Source organism: Eumetopias jubatus, unplaced genomic scaffold (genome assembly GCF_037043125.1).
Source record: "Eumetopias jubatus isolate StellerSeaLion01/CBP00866 unplaced genomic scaffold, mEumJub1_p1.0 scaffold_6, whole genome shotgun sequence".
In the NCBI taxonomy this organism is placed as follows: Eukaryota; Metazoa; Chordata; class Mammalia; order Carnivora; family Otariidae; genus Eumetopias; species Eumetopias jubatus.
Window position 1 is genome coordinate 117,068,833 of NW_028274812.1, and position 18,529 is coordinate 117,087,361.

An 18,529-nucleotide genomic window follows, 5' to 3' on the forward strand; every position below is an offset into this window, starting at 1 on the left:
CAGAAACGTGATTTTGTCAGCCCACCAAAGTGTTAATGTTTTGTCACACTAAATCAAACTTACAGGAAGTTAATATATAAAACGGAATGCCAGTGAATTAACATATACTCATAGCCACCACGTAGACTGGATTTTCTCTCCTGTTGAGAAGTGAATGTGGAAAGATCAGTTGTAATCAGAATCTTACCTGAGGAGTATGGGTCTTGAGTATGGCTATTGTTATCAAGCTGTGATAGCCTGATGCACGATGCAGGGCACATAACAGGAGCTCAGTAATTGAGAAATGAATGCACCTATCCTTTATAGATGCTAACAAGGAAGTTTAGGATTCTAGTAGGCCAACTCAACATATTTTTTGATCAGGTAGATTTTTGCCTTGTTTCTCTTAAATTGCTATATCATTTGGATATTAAATCCAATAAAATTTTATGTCAGGGAATTACATAATTGTAACAAGTTTTATCTATCATCTCTGAGCCTAGAAATTGGGACTGTTCATTTGTAAGAGACTGGAGATTGTGTTCCTGTGCCCTATGGTAGTAATGGTCATAGTGGCTAAATGATATTTCAGAATTCTGTTGGGTGGCCAAGAGTGTACTGCCTTGTACCTCTCAGTGCTGGTATTTTGCTAGAGCGGGACATCTTAATTAGGGAGTCTGTGGCCTGGCTAGATTTGGGGAACTGTACTATAGTAAGGAGAAACAATACCCTAAACTTCCCCTACTCCCTAGATCCCCCGTAGGGGATAATTCTTTTTTTTTTTTTTAAGATTTTATTTATTTATTTGAGAGAGAATGAGAGAGAGCACGAGAGGGAAGAGGGTCAGAGGGAGAAGCAGACTCCCTGCCGAGCAGGGAGCCCGATGTGGGACTCGATCCCGGGACTCCAGGATCATGACCTGAGCCGAAGGCAGTCGCTTAACCGACTGAGCCACCCAGGCGCCCGGGGATAATTCTTGATACTACCTTTAAAAATAGAGAGAGAAGCCTTTTCAGATTCCAAAATCATTAGGAATAAGATGGATACATGAGACAATTTTGTAAGTCCTATCTGAAAGCCAGAAGATACTTTGTTTCCAGCTCTAGAATAAACTATTGACACAGAGGAATAGATGCCAGGCCAAGGAGTTTCATTTAGTATTTTAATAATAATAATAAAAAAAGACAATACAAAATCCAAACATTTCTTTTTACAAGTTCAGATACATTTTTTCCCCAAGTGCAAAATACTCTATGAACTGCATCATTTACTGTTTATTGTTGATTGTGTAGGAGATACTTACTATATTGGCAGCAGTGGAAGGCAGATATAAATACATTTTGAGATTCTTTTTCTGCATTAAAAAAAGCCTCCCACATGGTAATGATTATTCTCTGAAACTTCAGTTTAACTCACATAGAAGAATAAAGTTTTCAGTTTGTCCAAACTGCTACAATGTGTTGTCTAGATAAGCTGATAACGGAACTGGGGGTTCTATTCTCTCTAATCATATATTTTCTTAAAGGGTTCCTAGTCCAAATAATGGCCCAAGGACAGGGTGTGCTATCTTTGAGACAGGTCCAATTTAAAGATATCCTTGTGTTGTTTGCTTCCACTTTTGTGCTTTAGAAAGAAGCCAAGCAGGTTAACATTATTTTCTGCTTATGGTCAGTTATACTTTGTCTCCCTCCCCCTAGTGTGAGCCTGTTATATTGAGGTTAAGCAGCAAATAACAAAGTTTGAATGCTCTATGTTTTCTGACATTTTGAGATATGACCTGTCAGTCCACTACAGAGTCCCCTCACACATGCCTATGGAGAACACTTCTCAGATACAAAAATTTCATTAGGGCCAGAGACCAGGGCCGTATTACTGAACTTGCAGCAACAAATCTGAGCCTCCATTACCTCAAACTAACCCAATCCTCAGGAAGTCAGAGCAGTCACAGCTCAGTGTCTTCTGGGGATTTATAGGCCTGCGGTAGGGCAGCTCAAGTCCGGGCTCTGGTCAGTTTTCTCCTGGCTGAGAGTTCCCTCGGGTTTAAGGAATGGACCTGGCCTAATAATACAGAAAGGGAGGCAGAGAAGTAAAAAGGGATTGCCATGTTGCTGAGGATTTAAGTGCCTTTCTGATGTGCATCACTCGGCGCTCAGAGTCCTTGCAGAAATGGCTTCCCATTCCCAGACTCAGATCAAGGCAGGTTTTGTACTAAGAGAAATGAAGCCTCACAGTACTGTGGCCCTGTAAACACCCCCATCCTGCAGAGAGGCCTTGGGACTGGTTCGTGAAGGGTTCCCATTTACACCATCTACTTCCTTACACTGGTAAAAACTTTTTTTTCTGTCTGACCTGTAAAAGGCCTGGAGAGTCCCTGAGTGTTGACTCCTCATTCAGTCTACTTAACCCCTGGTTTGATGCCCCAAGACTGGCTTCCTCCATATGTTCAGCAGTAGCTTTGCCTGGATTGTTAACCCCCTACTTGGACGACCTAAACTAATCATGGTGGACATTAGCAGGTCTTTACCTGCTCACCAAGATCTGTTTTGACATCAATTAAGAAGCCTAGTGGTCTATACTTTCCATACTGTGGAAACCACTCGCAGTTTCCAGAAACTATGGAATAAATTATTGGAGGAAATCTGTTTATGTGTATGTATGGGGTGACAGGAAAGGAAGAGAGCAAGGAGAAGCCAGACCCTGAAGGCCTAAGTTGGGAAGTACTCTGCTTAGCTTTCTAAGAGAGATGCAATGGTAGGGAGAGAATCAGAAAGTTATCCTAGCTTCTGGTGGAGAATGAGGATGGTCAGAGTGGATTAAAGCAGTTTCCATGGCATTTCCTGGGAAGTGTGGATACTTCTATTAAATGACCATTTTCTTGTATGGAAGCAGCCATGTTGTATGTTTATAGCAGAGCCCTCTCTGACTAAGAGAGACACAGGAAGCCAGACACTCTACTGCCAAGGGCCTGGGTGTTCGCTAATGGAAGTCAGGGGAACTAGCTTTGACCCTGGCTACCTACTGCCTAAGGCTATCTTTGGCTGGTGAACGCTACTGATTAGGGAGTGAGGGGATGGTGCAAGCTTCTTTATGTAGTGTCGACTCTCCTGGGGGAGCAATAACCTGGGATAGTCACTTAGAAATGAACCCTAGGAGTTAATTGGTAGCCTTTGATTGAATAGAACTACAGCTTTGGGGGAAATAAAAGGAGCAAATGGAAAATAAATTTATAGACAGCAGTGGAATGAGGGTAGAATGTGTGCAGGATGTGGGCTTGGGCATGGGCTTGATTCTTCCTTTTGAAAAGCAGTAGTGGAGGAAGCTAGGCTTGAAGTCAACTCCTAGAGGGAATGGCAAACCGGTAGGGGTAGGCAGAGTGGCCAAGGTCAGACAAACTTCATGCCTGGATAACTGTCCTGTTCTTGGTTCCCATAGCCTTGTCTCTGGCCTCAGGGCCCTCAGTCAGCCCATCTCCAGGGGGTTTGTCCTGATGCTCTTCCATGTGTACACCAGGGGAAAACAGGATGAAGGCAGGGAAAAGATGGAGGCTTTCCCTACTTGGGAGTGGAGAGTCACTGACCGATTCTATCGGCCTCTACAGTCGTGAGGTCCGTGCTGAATCCATAGAGAGGCATAGGGATGGCAGGATTGGATTAGCAAACACAGGTCCCTCTCCTTCCTGCTCCGTCAAGTCCCAGAATTACTCTCCTACACATCAGGTGCCTCTGAGCTACAGTTTTGGGTTCCCCCAGCTGAGGGCTCCAGAGGTCTGGATGGCCACTGGTCGGGGAGCAGAGACAGCTCCAGCACTCAAGGTTCATGAGATTCAAAACCTTTTTTCTTCCACTTCAAACATACACTCTTCTCTCTTGGGCAGCTATAAATAGGTTTGTCCTAATAGAGGAAAAAAGAAACAAAAACAAAAAACGAAACCAGAAAACAAAAACCCCTCCCTCTAGACAACATAGGAAGACTCAAAATGATTGCACTTATTAGATGTGGACAGGGTGGGCAGAAGGCTCGCCAAGTGTGCACACATTCCTCTTGCTGCCCACAACCTGGGGCCAGAGGTAGGTGGCTCTGGGCTGGCTGCAGAGCAGGGTCCTCTTTGGTGGAGCCCACAAGCCATCTGGGGCTACAAGGGAAAGACAAGTCTGGGGCAAGGCCCAGGCTGGCTTCTGGTCAGCAGCCATGTTTCTTTAAGGACAACACTTAGCAAGGGGAGTAGGGCTCCCCCAGGGAGCACTCAGGTAGGGGTGAGGAGATGGCTGGGCCAGGAAGACAAGAAAGGGGATTAGTGTTTGAGGCTGGCTTCCAATTGTTCTGTAGTCTAGTCCTTTAGATGATACATTTTCTTTCTTTCTTTCTCTCTTTCTTTCTTCTTCTTCTTCTTCTTTTTTTTTTTTTTTTTTTTGGTGATGCTTTAAAACCTGGTTTCTGTCCTGCAGAGCTATAGTCTTTCTGTTGGGGGGTGACAGCGGCACATTCAACATGGTAATGCCTGCTGCTTTTCCTCATTCAGCTGCTGTCCACTAGCCCAGTGCTATGGGCCTTTTGTAAGCCCTCATGGATTGGACCCCAAGCAGACGTGGGGGAAGACGGAGAGAAGCTGTATAGACAAGAAAGCCAGCTGAGTGGACAGTCCAGGGCTCGAACCACGTGCCCCAGAGGACCAGTGCTGGCATTAAGCCTGTAAGTCAAAGGCTTCTTTGGCAGAACCCTGGGTTGTTAGAATCACCCTGGGGGGCACAGCCAGGGGACGTTTGGCTCCTGACTAGCAAGGCACAACCCTAAAATGGCAGAAGCCCTTCTTCCCCCGCCCCATTCCCCACTTCCTTCATGGGCCTCTAGCACCCTCCCAAGCTGATGGAGGCCAAGGATGTGAGCTAGTAAAATGGGCAGTGTGGCCGGGAAGGGGAAGGGGACACTGTTCTTTTACCCCTCAGGGGAAACAGAGCCAGCGCTTAATGGCTTTTCCAGGTAGCGTGTAGGAAAAGAGACCACAGTAAGAGAGAGGGAGAAAGAGAGAGGCAGAGACAGGAAAGGAAGCTAGAGAGACAGAAAGGAAGAGTGCTTTTTCTATAGTGATTTTTTTTTTCCTCCAAAAAGAAAGAGAGGAAAGAGTTCCTCATCTGGGGGTGGGGGCTGCCGGCTCTGAGGGCTAAGGAGTCTGGGGGCTTTAAAACCTGGGTCTTGGGCTTAGGGGCACTATTTGTAGGGCCTCAGGAAGCTGGAAACTTTGGAGCGGAGTAGCTTGATGAAGGATTTTGGCAGCATCTCCTTGTGCTTCTCTGTGTACTTGAAGTAGTTCTGGGGGTGGGCCAGCACCTCAAAGAAGGCCTTGATGAGCTTCTTGTCCTGCAAAGGGTGGCAGGCGGCAGTGTCAGCCTCAGCGTTGGGGATGGGAAAGAGCGACACCAGCCTTGACTCAGAAGCAGCCCCTCCTGATGTTGAGTAGGCATGCCCAGAGGTGAACTCTGGATTTCCATCCCACCATCTGTTCCTCCTTTAGAATCCTACAACTCCGTCATTGGCAGCGCCATCCTTCCCTTGCTCATGACCCAGTCCTTGGAGTCATCCTTGACTCCTCTCTCTTGCCCACAACCACAGCAAATCCTGTCGATTCCACCTTCAAAACATATCTGGGGTCTGACCGTTTCCTGCAGCCTCCACAGCTACCACCTGTCCAGGCCACCATCATCTCTCACTTGGACAACTTGCAATAGCCTCCTACCCTGCTTCCTTGCTCCTTGCTCCCACCTATCCTTGTCCCTCTAGAGACTGTTCTCCCCCACAGCAGCCAGAGTGACTTTTTTGGTTTTTAATTAGATCATATCCTTTTGCTATTGAAAACACTTCTCTGGTTTCTTTTTTCATTCAGTAAAGCCCAGTCCCTTGCATGGCCCATGGGCTGAAAGTGATCTGTACCCTGCCCTCTGTCCTCTAGTGCCCCTTGACTTTCTTACTCTGCTGAGCTCTCCTGGCTTCAGGGTTCTCAAACATGCCACACAACTCCCATGCTTCTCAGCTTAAAATGCTCCTTTCCTGATCTTCTAATGGGTAGCCCTTTACCTCATTCAGGTCTCTTCTCAGAGGCCTTTCCTGACCATTCTGTCTGAAACAGCAACATGGTGTGTGGAGAGCCTACTAGGTGCCAGGCACTGTGCACTGAGACTCAGGTCTCCTGGCTTCTAGGCTAGTATTCTTCCTATGGCATTAGTAGATTTTTAAAATAAGAGGCAGGGCTTCTGGCCCCTCATCCCCATTACTTTATGCATTGGAGTTCCAGAGCACATCTGAAATAAGGGTTCAGATGCTTTAAAACATGTTCAAAAAGCACTGCTGAAATGATTTTCTTTGTAGTCTGCAAGTTCTAGGAGATTTTTGTCATTGTGTCTCTTATTTTGATGATAATGCAAAAATGATTTTAGGAACCATAAAGATAAAATTTGTTCTTGCATTGATAATTTATGAAGGACAATACTGTTGCTAGGACTGTAGCTTCCCAAGTAAGATTTTCTCAAACAGATCCACAGACCCTGGGGGGTCTAGTTCATTCTTTAACGTTGGTAACATTTCTTTTCCTTTAAAACAGGTTGTGCTGAATTAACTCTGAGAAACACTGTGCTAGATCTGCTCCTTTTCTGTGGGAACTGAGAAGGGAGGCAGGGAAGGGAGGGTAAGATGCAGAAGCATCTTTCTGTACCTCATTTCCCCCCTATTTCTTGGTACAAGCCGTAGGGGACATTTCATCTCCTCATCTTCTCTTCCTCTTCCCCCACAGTGGAAGGTACTGTGAAGGACCCTGCAGTCAGATGGGCTTGGACGCACTGGGCAAGTTCTGTAACTCTGTGCCTTAGTCTTCTTATGTGTAAAGTGGGAATGATGAAAGTACCTATTTCATAGAGCTCTTGTGTATATCAAATGAGGATATTCCTGTAAGCCCCCAGCCTACTGCCTGCACATTGTAACATGCTCATTAAATGCTGGCTGTTCTTATTGCTGTGCTTGTTCACTTGCCTTTAAAATCTCCTGGTGGTTTTCAGACGCATAGAGCCGGCCATCTCGAACAATGTCTTCTACTAGTTGCTCATAGTCCTCTGCAAAATCAACCAACGGGAGCAGTTTACGAGTGGAAACTTTCCCTGCTCCCCCTGCTCCCCCTGCTCCCTCCTAAGACTCATGAGCCTCGCCTTTCTCACCCACCTCCCTGGCATTCCTGCCCTTGCTCACCATCATAGGTAACATAGGGGATCTGGAAGCCACGAGCGCTGTTGGCCTCGCTTGTCTTAAAGTTGATCCAAAGCTTCCTGGAGCGGGCCGTGAAAGCAATGGGCCGCTCGTAGGTCTGGCAGGTCTCATAGGTAGTGATGGAGGATGGGGAGGCTGGGAGGGCAAGCAGCAGGTCAGGAGAGCAGCAGGGCAGGCTACCCAAGCCCTCGTGGAGGAGGGCCGTGGGGGCAAGGAGTCATGCTGACAGAGGCTCTCCCCCGTGCATGTACCTCCCCCGCCCCCAGCATACACATATCCTCTCCCCCTGCCCTCCGCTTGTTCCACAACTCCCCTTTGATGTCCAGGCACTCACAAGAGTGTAAGAAATTTGACATTTAAATGAATGGAACAGCAAAAATGCTAGAACAGGAAAGTGACATGTGTTAACACTATTGGAGTTCTAATCCCAATGCTGGCTTTCTTAACTCTGCTCTCCACCAAACAAAGAGCATTCATTGCTGTTTTCCTTTGTTAGCCTCTCTCCTCCCAAGGCCTCCCTTCTCACTGCCCCAGTTCTTCCTGTACCCATCTTCTCTCTCTCTCTCTCTCTCTCTCCCTCCCAACCAGATTTGCCCTTCCCTGGCCCAGCTCTGCAGCCACCCACAGTTCTTTCTCATGACGAGGACGTCCCCACACTCATCCTCAGATGGCAGGAAGATCTCGGGTACCACGATAAGGATCTTGCGCTTGGGTGGGGGGTTGATGTTCCAGATGCACTCCACGCCAGCTGGGTAGTTGCCTGGGTAGTTGGGGGACTCGATGTAGCCAGTGAACTCACCCAGCTCCCCACCACACTGGCGATCTGTATGCAAACCCAGGTGCAAGAAAGAGAGCAAGAAAGAGAAGGGAAGTCAATGGGGAAATGGGGTAGGGATATTGAAGCGTTTTGAAGTGGAAATCAGACACATGTAGATAGCCGCCTTCCTGGTTCATCATCTCTTCTCCAAGTTCTGGGTCCACCTTCCTTCCCGCCCTTTTAGTACCTTCTCATCTCACTTCACCTCTCTGTCTCCCCATTACCTGTGTCCAGGGAGAGAGTGCCATGGGGCCCAGCCCAGCAACGGTCCTGGGATTGAGTGGGTTGGGAGAGGTGGAGGGTGGGACTTTCGTGCCCACCCACTCCTTAGCCTTGCTCCCTGTGGGTTTACTTATCCCACCCCCAACCTCTTCTCATGGCCATTTTTCCCAGGCCTCTCTACCCCCTTTTCCACTGCCTGGCCTGCCACATACTCTTGCACTGGGCCACGCTGGTGGAGCCATCAAAGTCAGTGCTTGTGTTTCCTGGGCAGCGGGTGCAGAAGTTCTGACGGAAGTCGGGCTGATAGGAGCCCATGGCACAGCGGATACAGCGATGGATGCTGGTGTTGTAGTAGTGACCAGGGGAGCACTGGACTGCAGGCAAGGGGGAAAGGTAGGAGTTAAGATGGCAGGCAAGTGGGAGTTCTGGGGCATGGGATGAGCAGGACATATTCATCGTGGAGAAGCAGGGGACTGAAGACACCCAAGTTCCTTCCAAAGTCCTAGCCTTTCCTAGTCATGCCAGAATTTAAGCCTAGGGAAAAACAAACTTGACAGACTGGCCGGCTACTGTGCCAATCCTTTTCTTTCAGGCACTGAGCATCGTGCCAAACCTATAGAAACTTATTTGTAGTATTGAGGGGAATGTGCTACCCATTCTCCAAAGCAGAGGAGTAAATGAGACTGTTATTTACTCCCTAATTCCTGGACTTGGGACTGGTGAGGGTCAGGATGCGTCCTCTGAGCAGGATGGTATGGTTGGTCAGGCAGCTGGGCCTTTCCCAGTCTGGGGAAGATGGTGGGGCAACATACTTAGGTTTACTCTGAGGACTTGGAGAGTTTTTGGAAGTAGTTCAAACTGGGGAGTCTCCGAGTGAGTAGCCCATTCACCTTTGGTGTCACAGTCTTGGAAGGAGATGGCCCCCTCATGCTTGGTGGTGAGGCCCCCACCACATGGGAAGCACAAGGTCCGTCCTGCTTCAGGTTGGTAGGTGCCCCGTGGACATGGCTGGCAGGGCTTGAACCCGTCTACAGAGTATTGGCCAGGTGAGCACTGACCTGCAATGAATCAAGGGCCCAATTCTGATGGGGATGGTCCTGGTCATCCCCACGGGATTACCCAGTCTCAGGGACAGAGGCACACAAACAGGATGTTGATGAGGAGAGTGGTCTGGAGCCTGGACCTGCCCTTGGGAAATCCCATGCCCGTGGGCATCCCAGTGCCCACCCTACCCCACTCTGTATTGTTTGTTCCCCTGGCACCTGCACATGTGGTGATGTTGGTGGCTCCGAGAGGCCCGTGGGCATCACTCCCAGGGCAAAGGTCGCAGGAGAGCTGCCCTTCTCTCTCCTGGAAGGTGCCCGCTGGGCATGGCACACACTGCTCCATCTGGCCGTGGTAATACGTTCCCTGCGGGCAGCTGACTGAGGGAGAGTCGGCCGTGCTAGCCCCCCACCCCCCACTCAGCCACCCCCCCCTGCCTATTTCCCACCACCCAGGCCTGGGATTCCCGTTCCCGCCCCCGCCCCCCCCCCACCCCGCCACAGATTCAAGGAGAATCTCTTTGTCTGGGAGGGGACAGAATCCTGCTTGGGAAGACCAGGGGCCAAAGCCACGTACAGGAGGGTTGGTGGCCCCTCTAGACATGATATCCCTCTAGATTTCAGCCTGGGACCAGGGAGAGGAGGAGGGTAGGCAGGAGGGTCTTGGCTGCCTCACAATCTGAGGTACAACTGAGGCCGTCAAGTGTCCTGCTCTGAGTCAGGCCCAAGTTGGGCCGTCCCCACTCCCCTGTTCCCCAGCAAGCTCCCTTACCACACTTAGCCCCAGCGCGGTGCTGCCCAGGCCTACAGGTCTCCACCAGCTCTGCTCGCTCCCCAGCTCCTGGGCCCGGCTTGTGGGCCAGTTCATAATCAAGGCCTGCCAGGCGCAGCAGGAAGCGGTCCTGGTTGATGGACTTTCTAAGCATCTTCAGGGACCCTTTCAGCCGCCGTTCCATTCGCTGTCGGAGGCAGGGGAGTCCACAGGTAGCTGGTGGTAGATGATGGTATGAGTCAGGGAAGGAAGAGAAAGTGGCTATGAGCAGGAGGGCAGGGAGCAAAGCTAGGAGCTAGGAGGGGCATAGTAAGAGACTGGCTCCTGAGTTTGGTGTTAGGCAGGGTCTGCCCTTAGTACAGGCGTTGCCCCTTCCTTTTGCTGCTGAGACCTGCAGTTTCCCCACCTCTGACCCCTCGCTTTCCACCCTCCTCCCAGCAGTGCCCCCAGTCCCACCTGTGGTTTCTTCGGCTCTGACCTCTGCCTCCAGTTCCAGGGTGAGCCGAGTGACCTCCTTGCCTGGAGGGGTCCGGGCCCGCCGGCCCTTGCCCTTCCGAGAGGAGTCACACTTGAGGTGGATGAAGGTGACCTGGCAGTCAGAGCAGGGGGCACCACCTGGGGGAGAGGCCTTGTCAACCCCAGGGGCAGAGAAAGTTCTTGCTCCCAGCTCTCACTGTTCCACCCCAAGCCAGCCAGACCTCACCAGATCTCCGCAACTATCTCAGTTCGCTTTTAATGTAGGATCCCAATTATTTGGTGGGGGGATATCCCAGGACTTCCTTGGGCCCTGTGCCTGCAAGAGCCTCTCCCCCTGCTCTGTCCAGAGTTCAGGATGCCAGTGGGTTTTTGGAGATCTCGCTAAGCAGAGGAGCGGAGCAGTGGGAAGGGTGTGGTGGTCAGACAACCCAGTGGGGTGGGGGCCCCGGTCCAGACCTTGCCCCAGGATCCTGCTGGCCTCCTCCATTTTGCCTTTGTTTCGTAGGTGCAGGCGGCACTTGGCATCCTTGATCTTGAAGGAGGCCCGCTGTTTAACCGACAGCACTGCAGCCTCTAGAGGGATGGTAGAAGCTCAGCACAGCCTGGGGGCCCCGTGGGGGTGGGAACTGCTGTGGAGGGTATCGAGAAGCTGGGCAATAAGCCAGGGGCTTGGCTGGAGAAGGATTATGAAAGCCAGGGGAGTCAGATATTAGGGGCAGAGGGAGCAAGGCAGAAGGGCTGAAGAATGACAGAGCAAGGAAGGGGATCCAAGGATAAAGTAAGGCCAGAAGAAGCAATAAAGAGAAATAGGGGTTACTAAGCAAGAGAGTAAGGTGGGAACAAGGCCTCTGGGCTGGTGCTCACCATGGCAGTGGTTGGAGTTTGTGCTGTTCCCGGTGTGGCCAGCTCGGGCTGGAGTGGCCCTGGGGCTGGGGGTGCCACAGCTCACCGTGAAGCCATTCTCAGACTCTGAGAGAAGGGGGCTGTCACAGCTCTGACCCGTCCCAACACCCACTGGGTGGAGTAATGCAGGGGAAGCAGAAGAGCTCCCTGCACAGGTGGCCTTTCCTCCCTGCCAGCCCTACAGCAACCGCCTCTGTGTACCTGGTGAAAACCGGGCCCGGGAGGGGCAGGTCAGGGCACAGGTGTCCTTCTTGCCAGATCGGTTGCAGCTGAGCATGGCTTTCGAGGCACCAGGACTGCTTTGACATTTTACCGGCTCTAGGAAGGGGAGAGAGACCCGAGGAGGAGAGGGCCTTACTCCCCCACCCTCCTCCGCCGTTCGCTCATTTGGAGGAAGAGACTTAGCTACCTGCAGAACTGTGACTGTAAACCGAGACCGATGAGGGGATTCTTTACCAGAACTTTCATGTCTCTAACTCAAATGACTACATTCTGCTCCCCTAGTACTTCACAGCTTCCTCAGTGTGGAAGGACCCCACTTCCAGGACCCCAATTTCCACCCCCCAAAAGTGCAGTGCCGGCTCTGGCCAGCAGAGGGTGCTGCCCACCTGTGCAATCTTTGCCGTTCCAGTGCAGCCGGCCCTGGCCGGCGGGGCAGGTACACTGGTAGCTGCCCGGAGTGTTGATGCAGCCAAATCGGCAACCTCCGCGGTTGATGCTGCACTCATCCACATCTGGGGGAAGGAGTAGGGAGACACCAACAACGGTGGGGGCAGAGTAGGAGCCACGTTGTGGGCAGTGAGTGAGGCTTTGTTTAGAGTCCCAGGCACTCCGAGACTTGACTACCGGCTTGAGAAAACTCAAGCCTGGGACCTCCCTCCCTTATCTCTGCCCCCAGCCAAAGAACCGACTGAAAAGGGGCCTGGCTAACAAGGTTTTTAAAGCCTTCCACTCCTTCCTGCCACTGGGGCTGTAATTTGGAAGTTGCGGATGGGAGTCAAGAGGCAGCAATGGAATGGGAGATAGAAATTATGCAAGCAGAATGCTGTTCCCCGATCTCATCTCCTAGTTGTCTTAATATCTCCCAGGTCATCATGACGGATGCAGACATGGCACATGCACCTGGGGACTGACTGCCCATAGCCACAAGCCAACTCAGGAACTTGTTCAGGGTGTGAAGGAGAGAGGGGCCAGGAGGCGGAGGGTCTGAATTTGCTGGCTTACCCCCACAGTGGGTGACACCATACAGCAGGTAGCCATGATGGCAGAGGCACTGGAAACTTCCTGGTGTGTTGACACATATGTGGTCACAGGTTCGATCAAAAGAACACTCGTCTATATCTGGAAGAACAGGGATGCAAGCCACTGAATCTGTCTTGGGGCACTTGACCCTGGGACCCCGTGCTTAGGTGAAGGACCCACATGAGGGGCCTTGACCCTCCCTCATGGCCCAGCCCTAGGATCAATGATTTGGCAGTGCCTACCCATCCCCTGTGCCCCCTCCACTTGTAGTCTTTGGAGTCAGGAACTGTGAGATGTGGTGCCCATGGATCAGGACCACCATATGTGGTTAGGCAGGTCAGATCCTGCCAAGGATTTGAATTAGGGAGAAATCCATCCCTCCTCCTTGCCAAGAGCAAGGTAGAGCTGATCTATCAAGAGGAAGGGGTACGTTTGCTAATTTCAGCATGACACTGCCTATGGAGACTCTCCGCAGTGTCCACTGACTTTCTCAGACTCTGGCCCTCTGGCCTCCCTGGAGCTCTCCCACCCCTAGTACCTCTCCCAAGACTTTCCCCTTGACCCACATCTGCTCACCCTGGCAGTTCCTCTCATTGATGAGAAGCTTATAGCCCTTCTTGCAGCTGCATTCAAAGCTGCCCACTGTGTTGCGGCAAATGTGGTCACAGCCCCCATTGTTCAAGCGGCACTCATCTATGTCTGGGGAAGCAGGACAAAGTAGAGAGAACCAAAGGTGATACCAAAGCCTAGGAACAACAAATAAGGAGATGACCTCCCTCCCTCCCTCACAGAGAGAGAAAATCAAGCAGAGCCCTGGGCCTGCTGTTCTGACTCCTCTCTCACTCTCTAGTCTCTGTTTCTTCCCTGTTCATGGGATCCGTGGTCATTAGGAACACCTTTCCTGGGACTGAGCCCTGTTAGAAAGGGACAGATGGGAAGCAGAGTCAGGCCCTCAGGGAATTGCCTAGAGTAGGAAGTAGGTAGGCATTTGAACCAGGGGGCTAGTTTCTGTCCTTCATTCTGTGGTGATGGTCGTTCCCCAAAAGGCTGGTGGATAAGGTTTATCCCATGCTGTCCCCTGCCCCTGCCTGGCCTAAGAGCCCTAGGCGATGGTGTGGGGGGTGGCAGAGAGAGGTGAAGATTCAAAGGGGCAGCCCTTCAGAGAGGAGGAGCTAGGAGAGAGCCAGGCACCAGGACCTCCAGGAGAGCCAGTGAGGCTGGGTAGCTGCTGGGGGAGGGGTGGGGGCCAGGCAGGGGGCTGGACTGGGAGAGGTCTGGAGAGGCTCAGGCCTGAGGCGGCTTTCAGCACTAGGAAGGGAAGGGGGGCCCGTGAGCAGCTTCCTTCCTGAGGTCAAGTTCCCCAAGCTGGTGGCAGACAGGACCCAGGCTACTCACCCCTACTTGGGGGAGGGGGCAGAGAGGGCAGTCTTCCACTTCACTCTTAGCATACCTGTCAACAGTCCTTCCCAGCAGGAAACCTCTCAACTCTGGCTGTCTGACCTGCTGCCCCAGCCCTCCCTGTCTCCCCATCCTCTCTGCCAGCTGTTGGGCCGAAAGACACAAAGGAGGAGCTCAGTCCTCTTTCCAGGCCTCCTTGTGACCAGGGGACACAGACCTGATGAATCATTATTTCAGTATGGCTACCCTCCCTTTTTCCTCCCCCACTCCACCCTTCTCCCAGACCTGGCTTATTAAAAGGAAGGGAAATAGGATGGACAATATGGGAAATTATACCATAATAATAGTTAACACAAGACACTTACCATCTGTCAGGTACTGTTCTAAGTACTTTTTATATGACTTATTTATAACTGATCTAATCCTTAGGACAAGCACCATTATTGTAGTGGAACTGAGGCACAGACGCTAAGGAACTTGCCCAGGATCGCAGAGCTGGGATCTGAACCCAGGTAGCCAGGCTCCAGCATCAGTGCTCCCAACTGCCACCAACTTCTCCCTCTGACCAGTGTAGCCTTTCCACTTGGAAAGGTCTGGGGAATGTGGGTTAAGAAGGTTATGGAACACATCTGTGACCTTGTACACACACAGTCAGGGCTCAAATATCCTCCTAGAGCCAGGGACAAATGAGAATGGCATGTTCATTAAGCAAGAGGGTTAGGGACCTGTAGGGGGATAGGAATGAGAGTAAGGAAAACAATGTAAGGTTGGGGCACTAAGGGGCTGGCCAGACTTTCATGCCCCTTGAACTGAGGTGGGAAAGACAGACAAGAGACGAGCCTTAGCCATGCCCTTGGTTCTTTCTTATCAGGACAGCCTCCGGGGGTTGAGGAGCTCCCATAATAGGTACTGTATCTCTGGTCCCAACCTCGGCCCCTTACCCCGATGCTCTTGTCCTCTGAGAGCCCTTACCTTTGCAGGTCTTCCTGTCTGGCTGCAGCATGAAGCCCACGGGGCAGCTGCAGTGGACGCCCGTGGCTGCATCGTGGCACTTACTGTCACAGCCCCCGTTGTTGACCGCACAGGTCTCTGTTTAGGAGGGAGGCATGAGGATGGTAATTGGGTTACTGGCTTGGAGGAATCCCAAACTCGAAGGGAGTAGAGAGTGCAGAGGCGCGAGGGAAGGCCTCAGCTGCCTCCCTGTGCTTTCGAAGGAGCATTCAGTGGAGGCTCCCAGCCCCCATCCCCTCACAAGTGCAGCCAAGCAGTCCACTTCCCTGCCCCCTACTTGATTGAAACAAGGTGGACAGCAGTGAGGCAGGTACAAGCCAGAGCTGTCAGGCAGGAATGCGCTGAGGGGGTGGAGGAGGTGGAGCGGGGAGGGTGCAGGGAGGGATGGGAGCTAAGGAAGGGTGGTTCTCAGCCTCCAGGGAACAAGAAGGGACAGATAGGAGTCTCCTCCTTTTTCCGCCCACTGTCTCTCTGGTGTCAGGGTGGGATAGTCTTGGGAAGAGTGAGCCTAGTGATCCCTAAGACAGCTGAGGGATGGCCACCAATTCATCTTCCCTTTCCTCCTTGCTCAGCTGTCTTAAAAAAAGATCCCAGTTCCAGGCCTGACTGCTCATCCTCAGAGGAGAGGCACATACTTGGTCATTTCCCAGCCCCTTCCCGGCTACCTCCAACTCCTCCCAAGCCCTCCTTTTAGTTCCAGATGGAGATAAGCTGGCTGTTCTGTTGTTTTCCTTTCCTAATGGAGAGAGACTGGCTAGGTAGGAGATGGGGGGGCGGGGGAAGGAGAAGAATCCAGAGGATCAGGCAGGGTGTAAGAAGGTAGATGGGAGCCAGAGAACCTCAAAGCTAAGTCTCTTCTCTTGCCCCTTCTTGACTGGTAAGTTCTCTCTTTGCTGAGGGGGTCACAATAGGGGGAGTATGGATGGGTCACTCTCCCTATTGTCTGAATTCAGAGCAGGACATAAACAAGTTTCAACTGCAGCTCAGGAGAGTCAGGTAAGCCCAGGGGAAAACCATCAGTTCAAATAGTGCAAGGCCCTGACCCAGGGACTCTGGAGGAGGCATGGGCCATCCTCTGGGGGGCCTAGAGTTCTCCCACTGGAGAGACAAAATCCCAAGCCCTCTCCTAGGGAAGAAAGGAGAGTGGTTCTCTGAATCAAGGGAACTGAATGAGAAAAGCAGCCGAGAATACTATCATCTTCTTTCATCTTTGACTGCTAAAACCCAGGCCCAACCCTTGTTACCAAGGAGACCACCAAGGCAAGGGTTCTAGAAGAAGCCCAACGCCACCTGTGGGTCCCCAGTCATGTCCTGGTTGCTCAAATGCCCAGGTCTGGGAGCAGCCACAGTGGGATCTCCTATGTGCCACTGCCCCCCTAGTCTCCTGTGATTCCCCAAGACCATGGGAGGAACTGGAAGGGAACCTTGAATTCAGGCTCCAAGCCTAGCCATTCCCTCCAAGAGTGCTTTTAGTATAAGAAGAGGTCCCCCAAGGCCTGGAGCAGGGGGAGAGGAACAGAGGTCCTGCGCCAGGACCAGGTAGGTTCGGAGGGACCCAGGGTGGGGAGCAGCGGAGCTGGTACGACGTCCATCCAGTTCAGACCAGGATGCCGGGCTTAGCTGCCCTCCCGTGCAGGGCAGCGTTTCACCAGGCCAGGGTTGGGGCGGCAGGATGGCAGAGCCTCAACCCTTTGTTCTTCGGGTTGCGGTATTAAGCCACAGTTTGATCTGTGCTTGTTCTGTGCCGGGCACTTAGATGCTCCGCACACACCATCTCAGTGTTCCCAGCAACCCTAAGGGAGAACTCTGTCTCCCTGTCTACAGAAGAGTAAACAGAGGATCAGAGAAGAAAGTAGCTTGCTGGGGGTTGTACAGGTAGAAAGAGGCAGAGGCAGGATTCAAACTCAGGTCGGTCTGAATTCAGATGTCACGCTGGTACCCGTTCCGGTGGGGCAGGATGGTGAGTGACGCCGCTGTGAGCTGGTGTGGGCAAGAACCCAAGGACACGGCCCCACGGAGGGGATGGCCTCGAACTCTACCCCACCCCTGTCTCAGCCACCTAACAGGCACAACGGGTGAGCTGGAGCTGCTGGGTCTTTTGCTGTGTAGAAGGCAGAGAGAGGGAGGGGGCAGATGGTGGGGAAAGGGTGAGGTGTTAGAGGGTGGGGGAGGGAGAGGCGAGGAAGGAGAGGAGAGGGACAGGAACGAAAAAGACAAAACCAACACGAAGGCTCCTGGGCCAGCTCTTGGGGACTCGGGTGTCCTGTCACCCAGTGGGCCCAATACCCAAGCTGCAGGGGAGCCCTGCTGGTAGGCTGGAGTCCAGTCAGGCTGGGCCCAGTGGGCATGCGGTTAGTGGGAGCCCCAGCGGGTTAGCCCTTCCCCTAGCAAGCCAGTGAGAGCAAGCGGAGAGAGCAGACATATTTACCATTAGAAACGGCCTGAGGGGGGATGTGCTGCTCTAGCCGCCTTTCCCCTGTTTGACATTGTAAAAAAGCTGTTTAGATGCTGGGCAGCAGCCACTGTGGCCCACTGGGCCCCAGTTCCCCCCCCTTCCCTCCTCCACCCCTATAGCCCCAAACCACTAGCCCCAAGTGATGAGCCCTGAGACTCCTACACTTAGCTCCCCAGCCTTGTCCTGCCCGGTGTCCTCAAAGAAGCCAGGCTCCCACCAGATGACTGATGGAAAACAGAGTCCCAGGGAGGGGCCGTCATGGGCCCGGTACCACACAGCATGCCAAAGGCAGAGCTGGGATGCAATCTCAAATCTTACACGCTGCCAAGCCCCAAAGGGTGCCCACCCTTTTGGCTAAACTATACTGCCCTTTCTGTCTCCCCACTAAATTTGAATGTCCTGGCGGCCCCGAACAATGACGTTTCCTCCTACCAGGGCTGGGGAGAAAAATGTGATTAGGGCAAGGCAAACTAAGTTCTAATGGAGAAGAGGGAGAGGAACTCGGGACGAATATAACTGTGAACCCTAGAGCTGCCTCATTTGCTCTCTTCTGCCTTGCCTGGCCATGGTCCAGAAGACAGAATGGGTCTCGCCTTAGAGAAGAGCTCAAGCTTACTAGGGGTATTTCAAAAGCAGCCATGCCCAGGACTATGTGAACAGAAGGCACCAGAGAGGGACCTGGCCCCACATTCATGGGTCTGAGCTCTGTCCTGATATGTGCAGCTTTTCTTTAACGCATGCAGTTTCTCTTGGGGGACTCTGGGGATGTGTGAGTGTGTCCAGGGGATGGTGGGAGGTTTAGGAAGCAGAAGAATTCGACTTACGAGGAAAAAGATGAAAGGAGCTGGAACAAACCCAGCCAGGAGAAGGCGACATGAAGACCTAAAAATGGCCCAGGGTCTTTAAAGGGTTAGTTTCAGAGGGAAACGTGTAGCGGGAGAGAGTTTAATTAAAGAAGTTTA

The 18,529-nt window shown here is 52.0% G+C and overlaps 1 protein-coding gene and 1 long non-coding RNA gene across 6 annotated transcripts in view; one reads left to right on the forward strand and one right to left on the reverse strand.

Moving 5' to 3' along the window:
• The window catches only part of LOC114222057 (uncharacterized), a 33,848-nt gene that overhangs the window by 4,062 nt on the left and 11,257 nt on the right, over window positions 1-18,529 (forward strand). For 2 of the 3 annotated variants that reach the window (XR_003611863.1, XR_003611862.2), the window contains exon 2: window positions 4,499-4,668. This is a non-coding gene — a long non-coding RNA (uncharacterized LOC114222057). Of the gene's footprint in view, window positions 1-4,498; window positions 4,669-6,760; window positions 6,935-18,529 lie in introns of those variants that run through there. The other variant, XR_015768363.1, reaches the window with a different exon arrangement.
• SCUBE3 (signal peptide, CUB domain and EGF like domain containing 3) overlaps window positions 5,185-18,529 on the reverse strand; it is a 32,844-nt gene continuing 19,499 nt past the window's right edge. For 2 of the 3 annotated variants that reach the window (XM_028120389.1, XM_028120388.1), the window contains exons 7-22: window positions 15,074-15,190; window positions 13,280-13,402; window positions 12,686-12,802; window positions 12,070-12,195; window positions 11,663-11,779; window positions 11,423-11,527; window positions 11,015-11,131; window positions 10,538-10,696; window positions 10,082-10,297; window positions 9,529-9,690; window positions 9,157-9,324; window positions 8,479-8,640; window positions 7,853-8,050; window positions 7,210-7,362; window positions 6,997-7,076; window positions 5,185-5,334 (exon numbers count right to left, since the gene is read on the reverse strand). In XM_028120389.1, the coding sequence (XP_027976190.1) occupies window positions 5,185-5,334; window positions 6,997-7,076; window positions 7,210-7,362; window positions 7,853-8,050; window positions 8,479-8,640; window positions 9,157-9,324; window positions 9,529-9,690; window positions 10,082-10,297; window positions 10,538-10,696; window positions 11,015-11,131; window positions 11,423-11,527; window positions 11,663-11,779; window positions 12,070-12,195; window positions 12,686-12,802; window positions 13,280-13,402; window positions 15,074-15,190 (2,270 nt within the window). Of the gene's footprint in view, window positions 5,335-6,996; window positions 7,077-7,209; window positions 7,363-7,852; window positions 8,051-8,478; window positions 8,641-9,156; window positions 9,325-9,528; window positions 9,691-10,081; window positions 10,298-10,537; window positions 10,697-11,014; window positions 11,132-11,422; window positions 11,528-11,662; window positions 11,780-12,069; window positions 12,196-12,685; window positions 12,803-13,279; window positions 13,403-15,073; window positions 15,191-17,540; window positions 17,589-18,529 lie in introns of all 3 variants that reach the window. The other variant, XM_088024021.1, reaches the window with a different exon arrangement.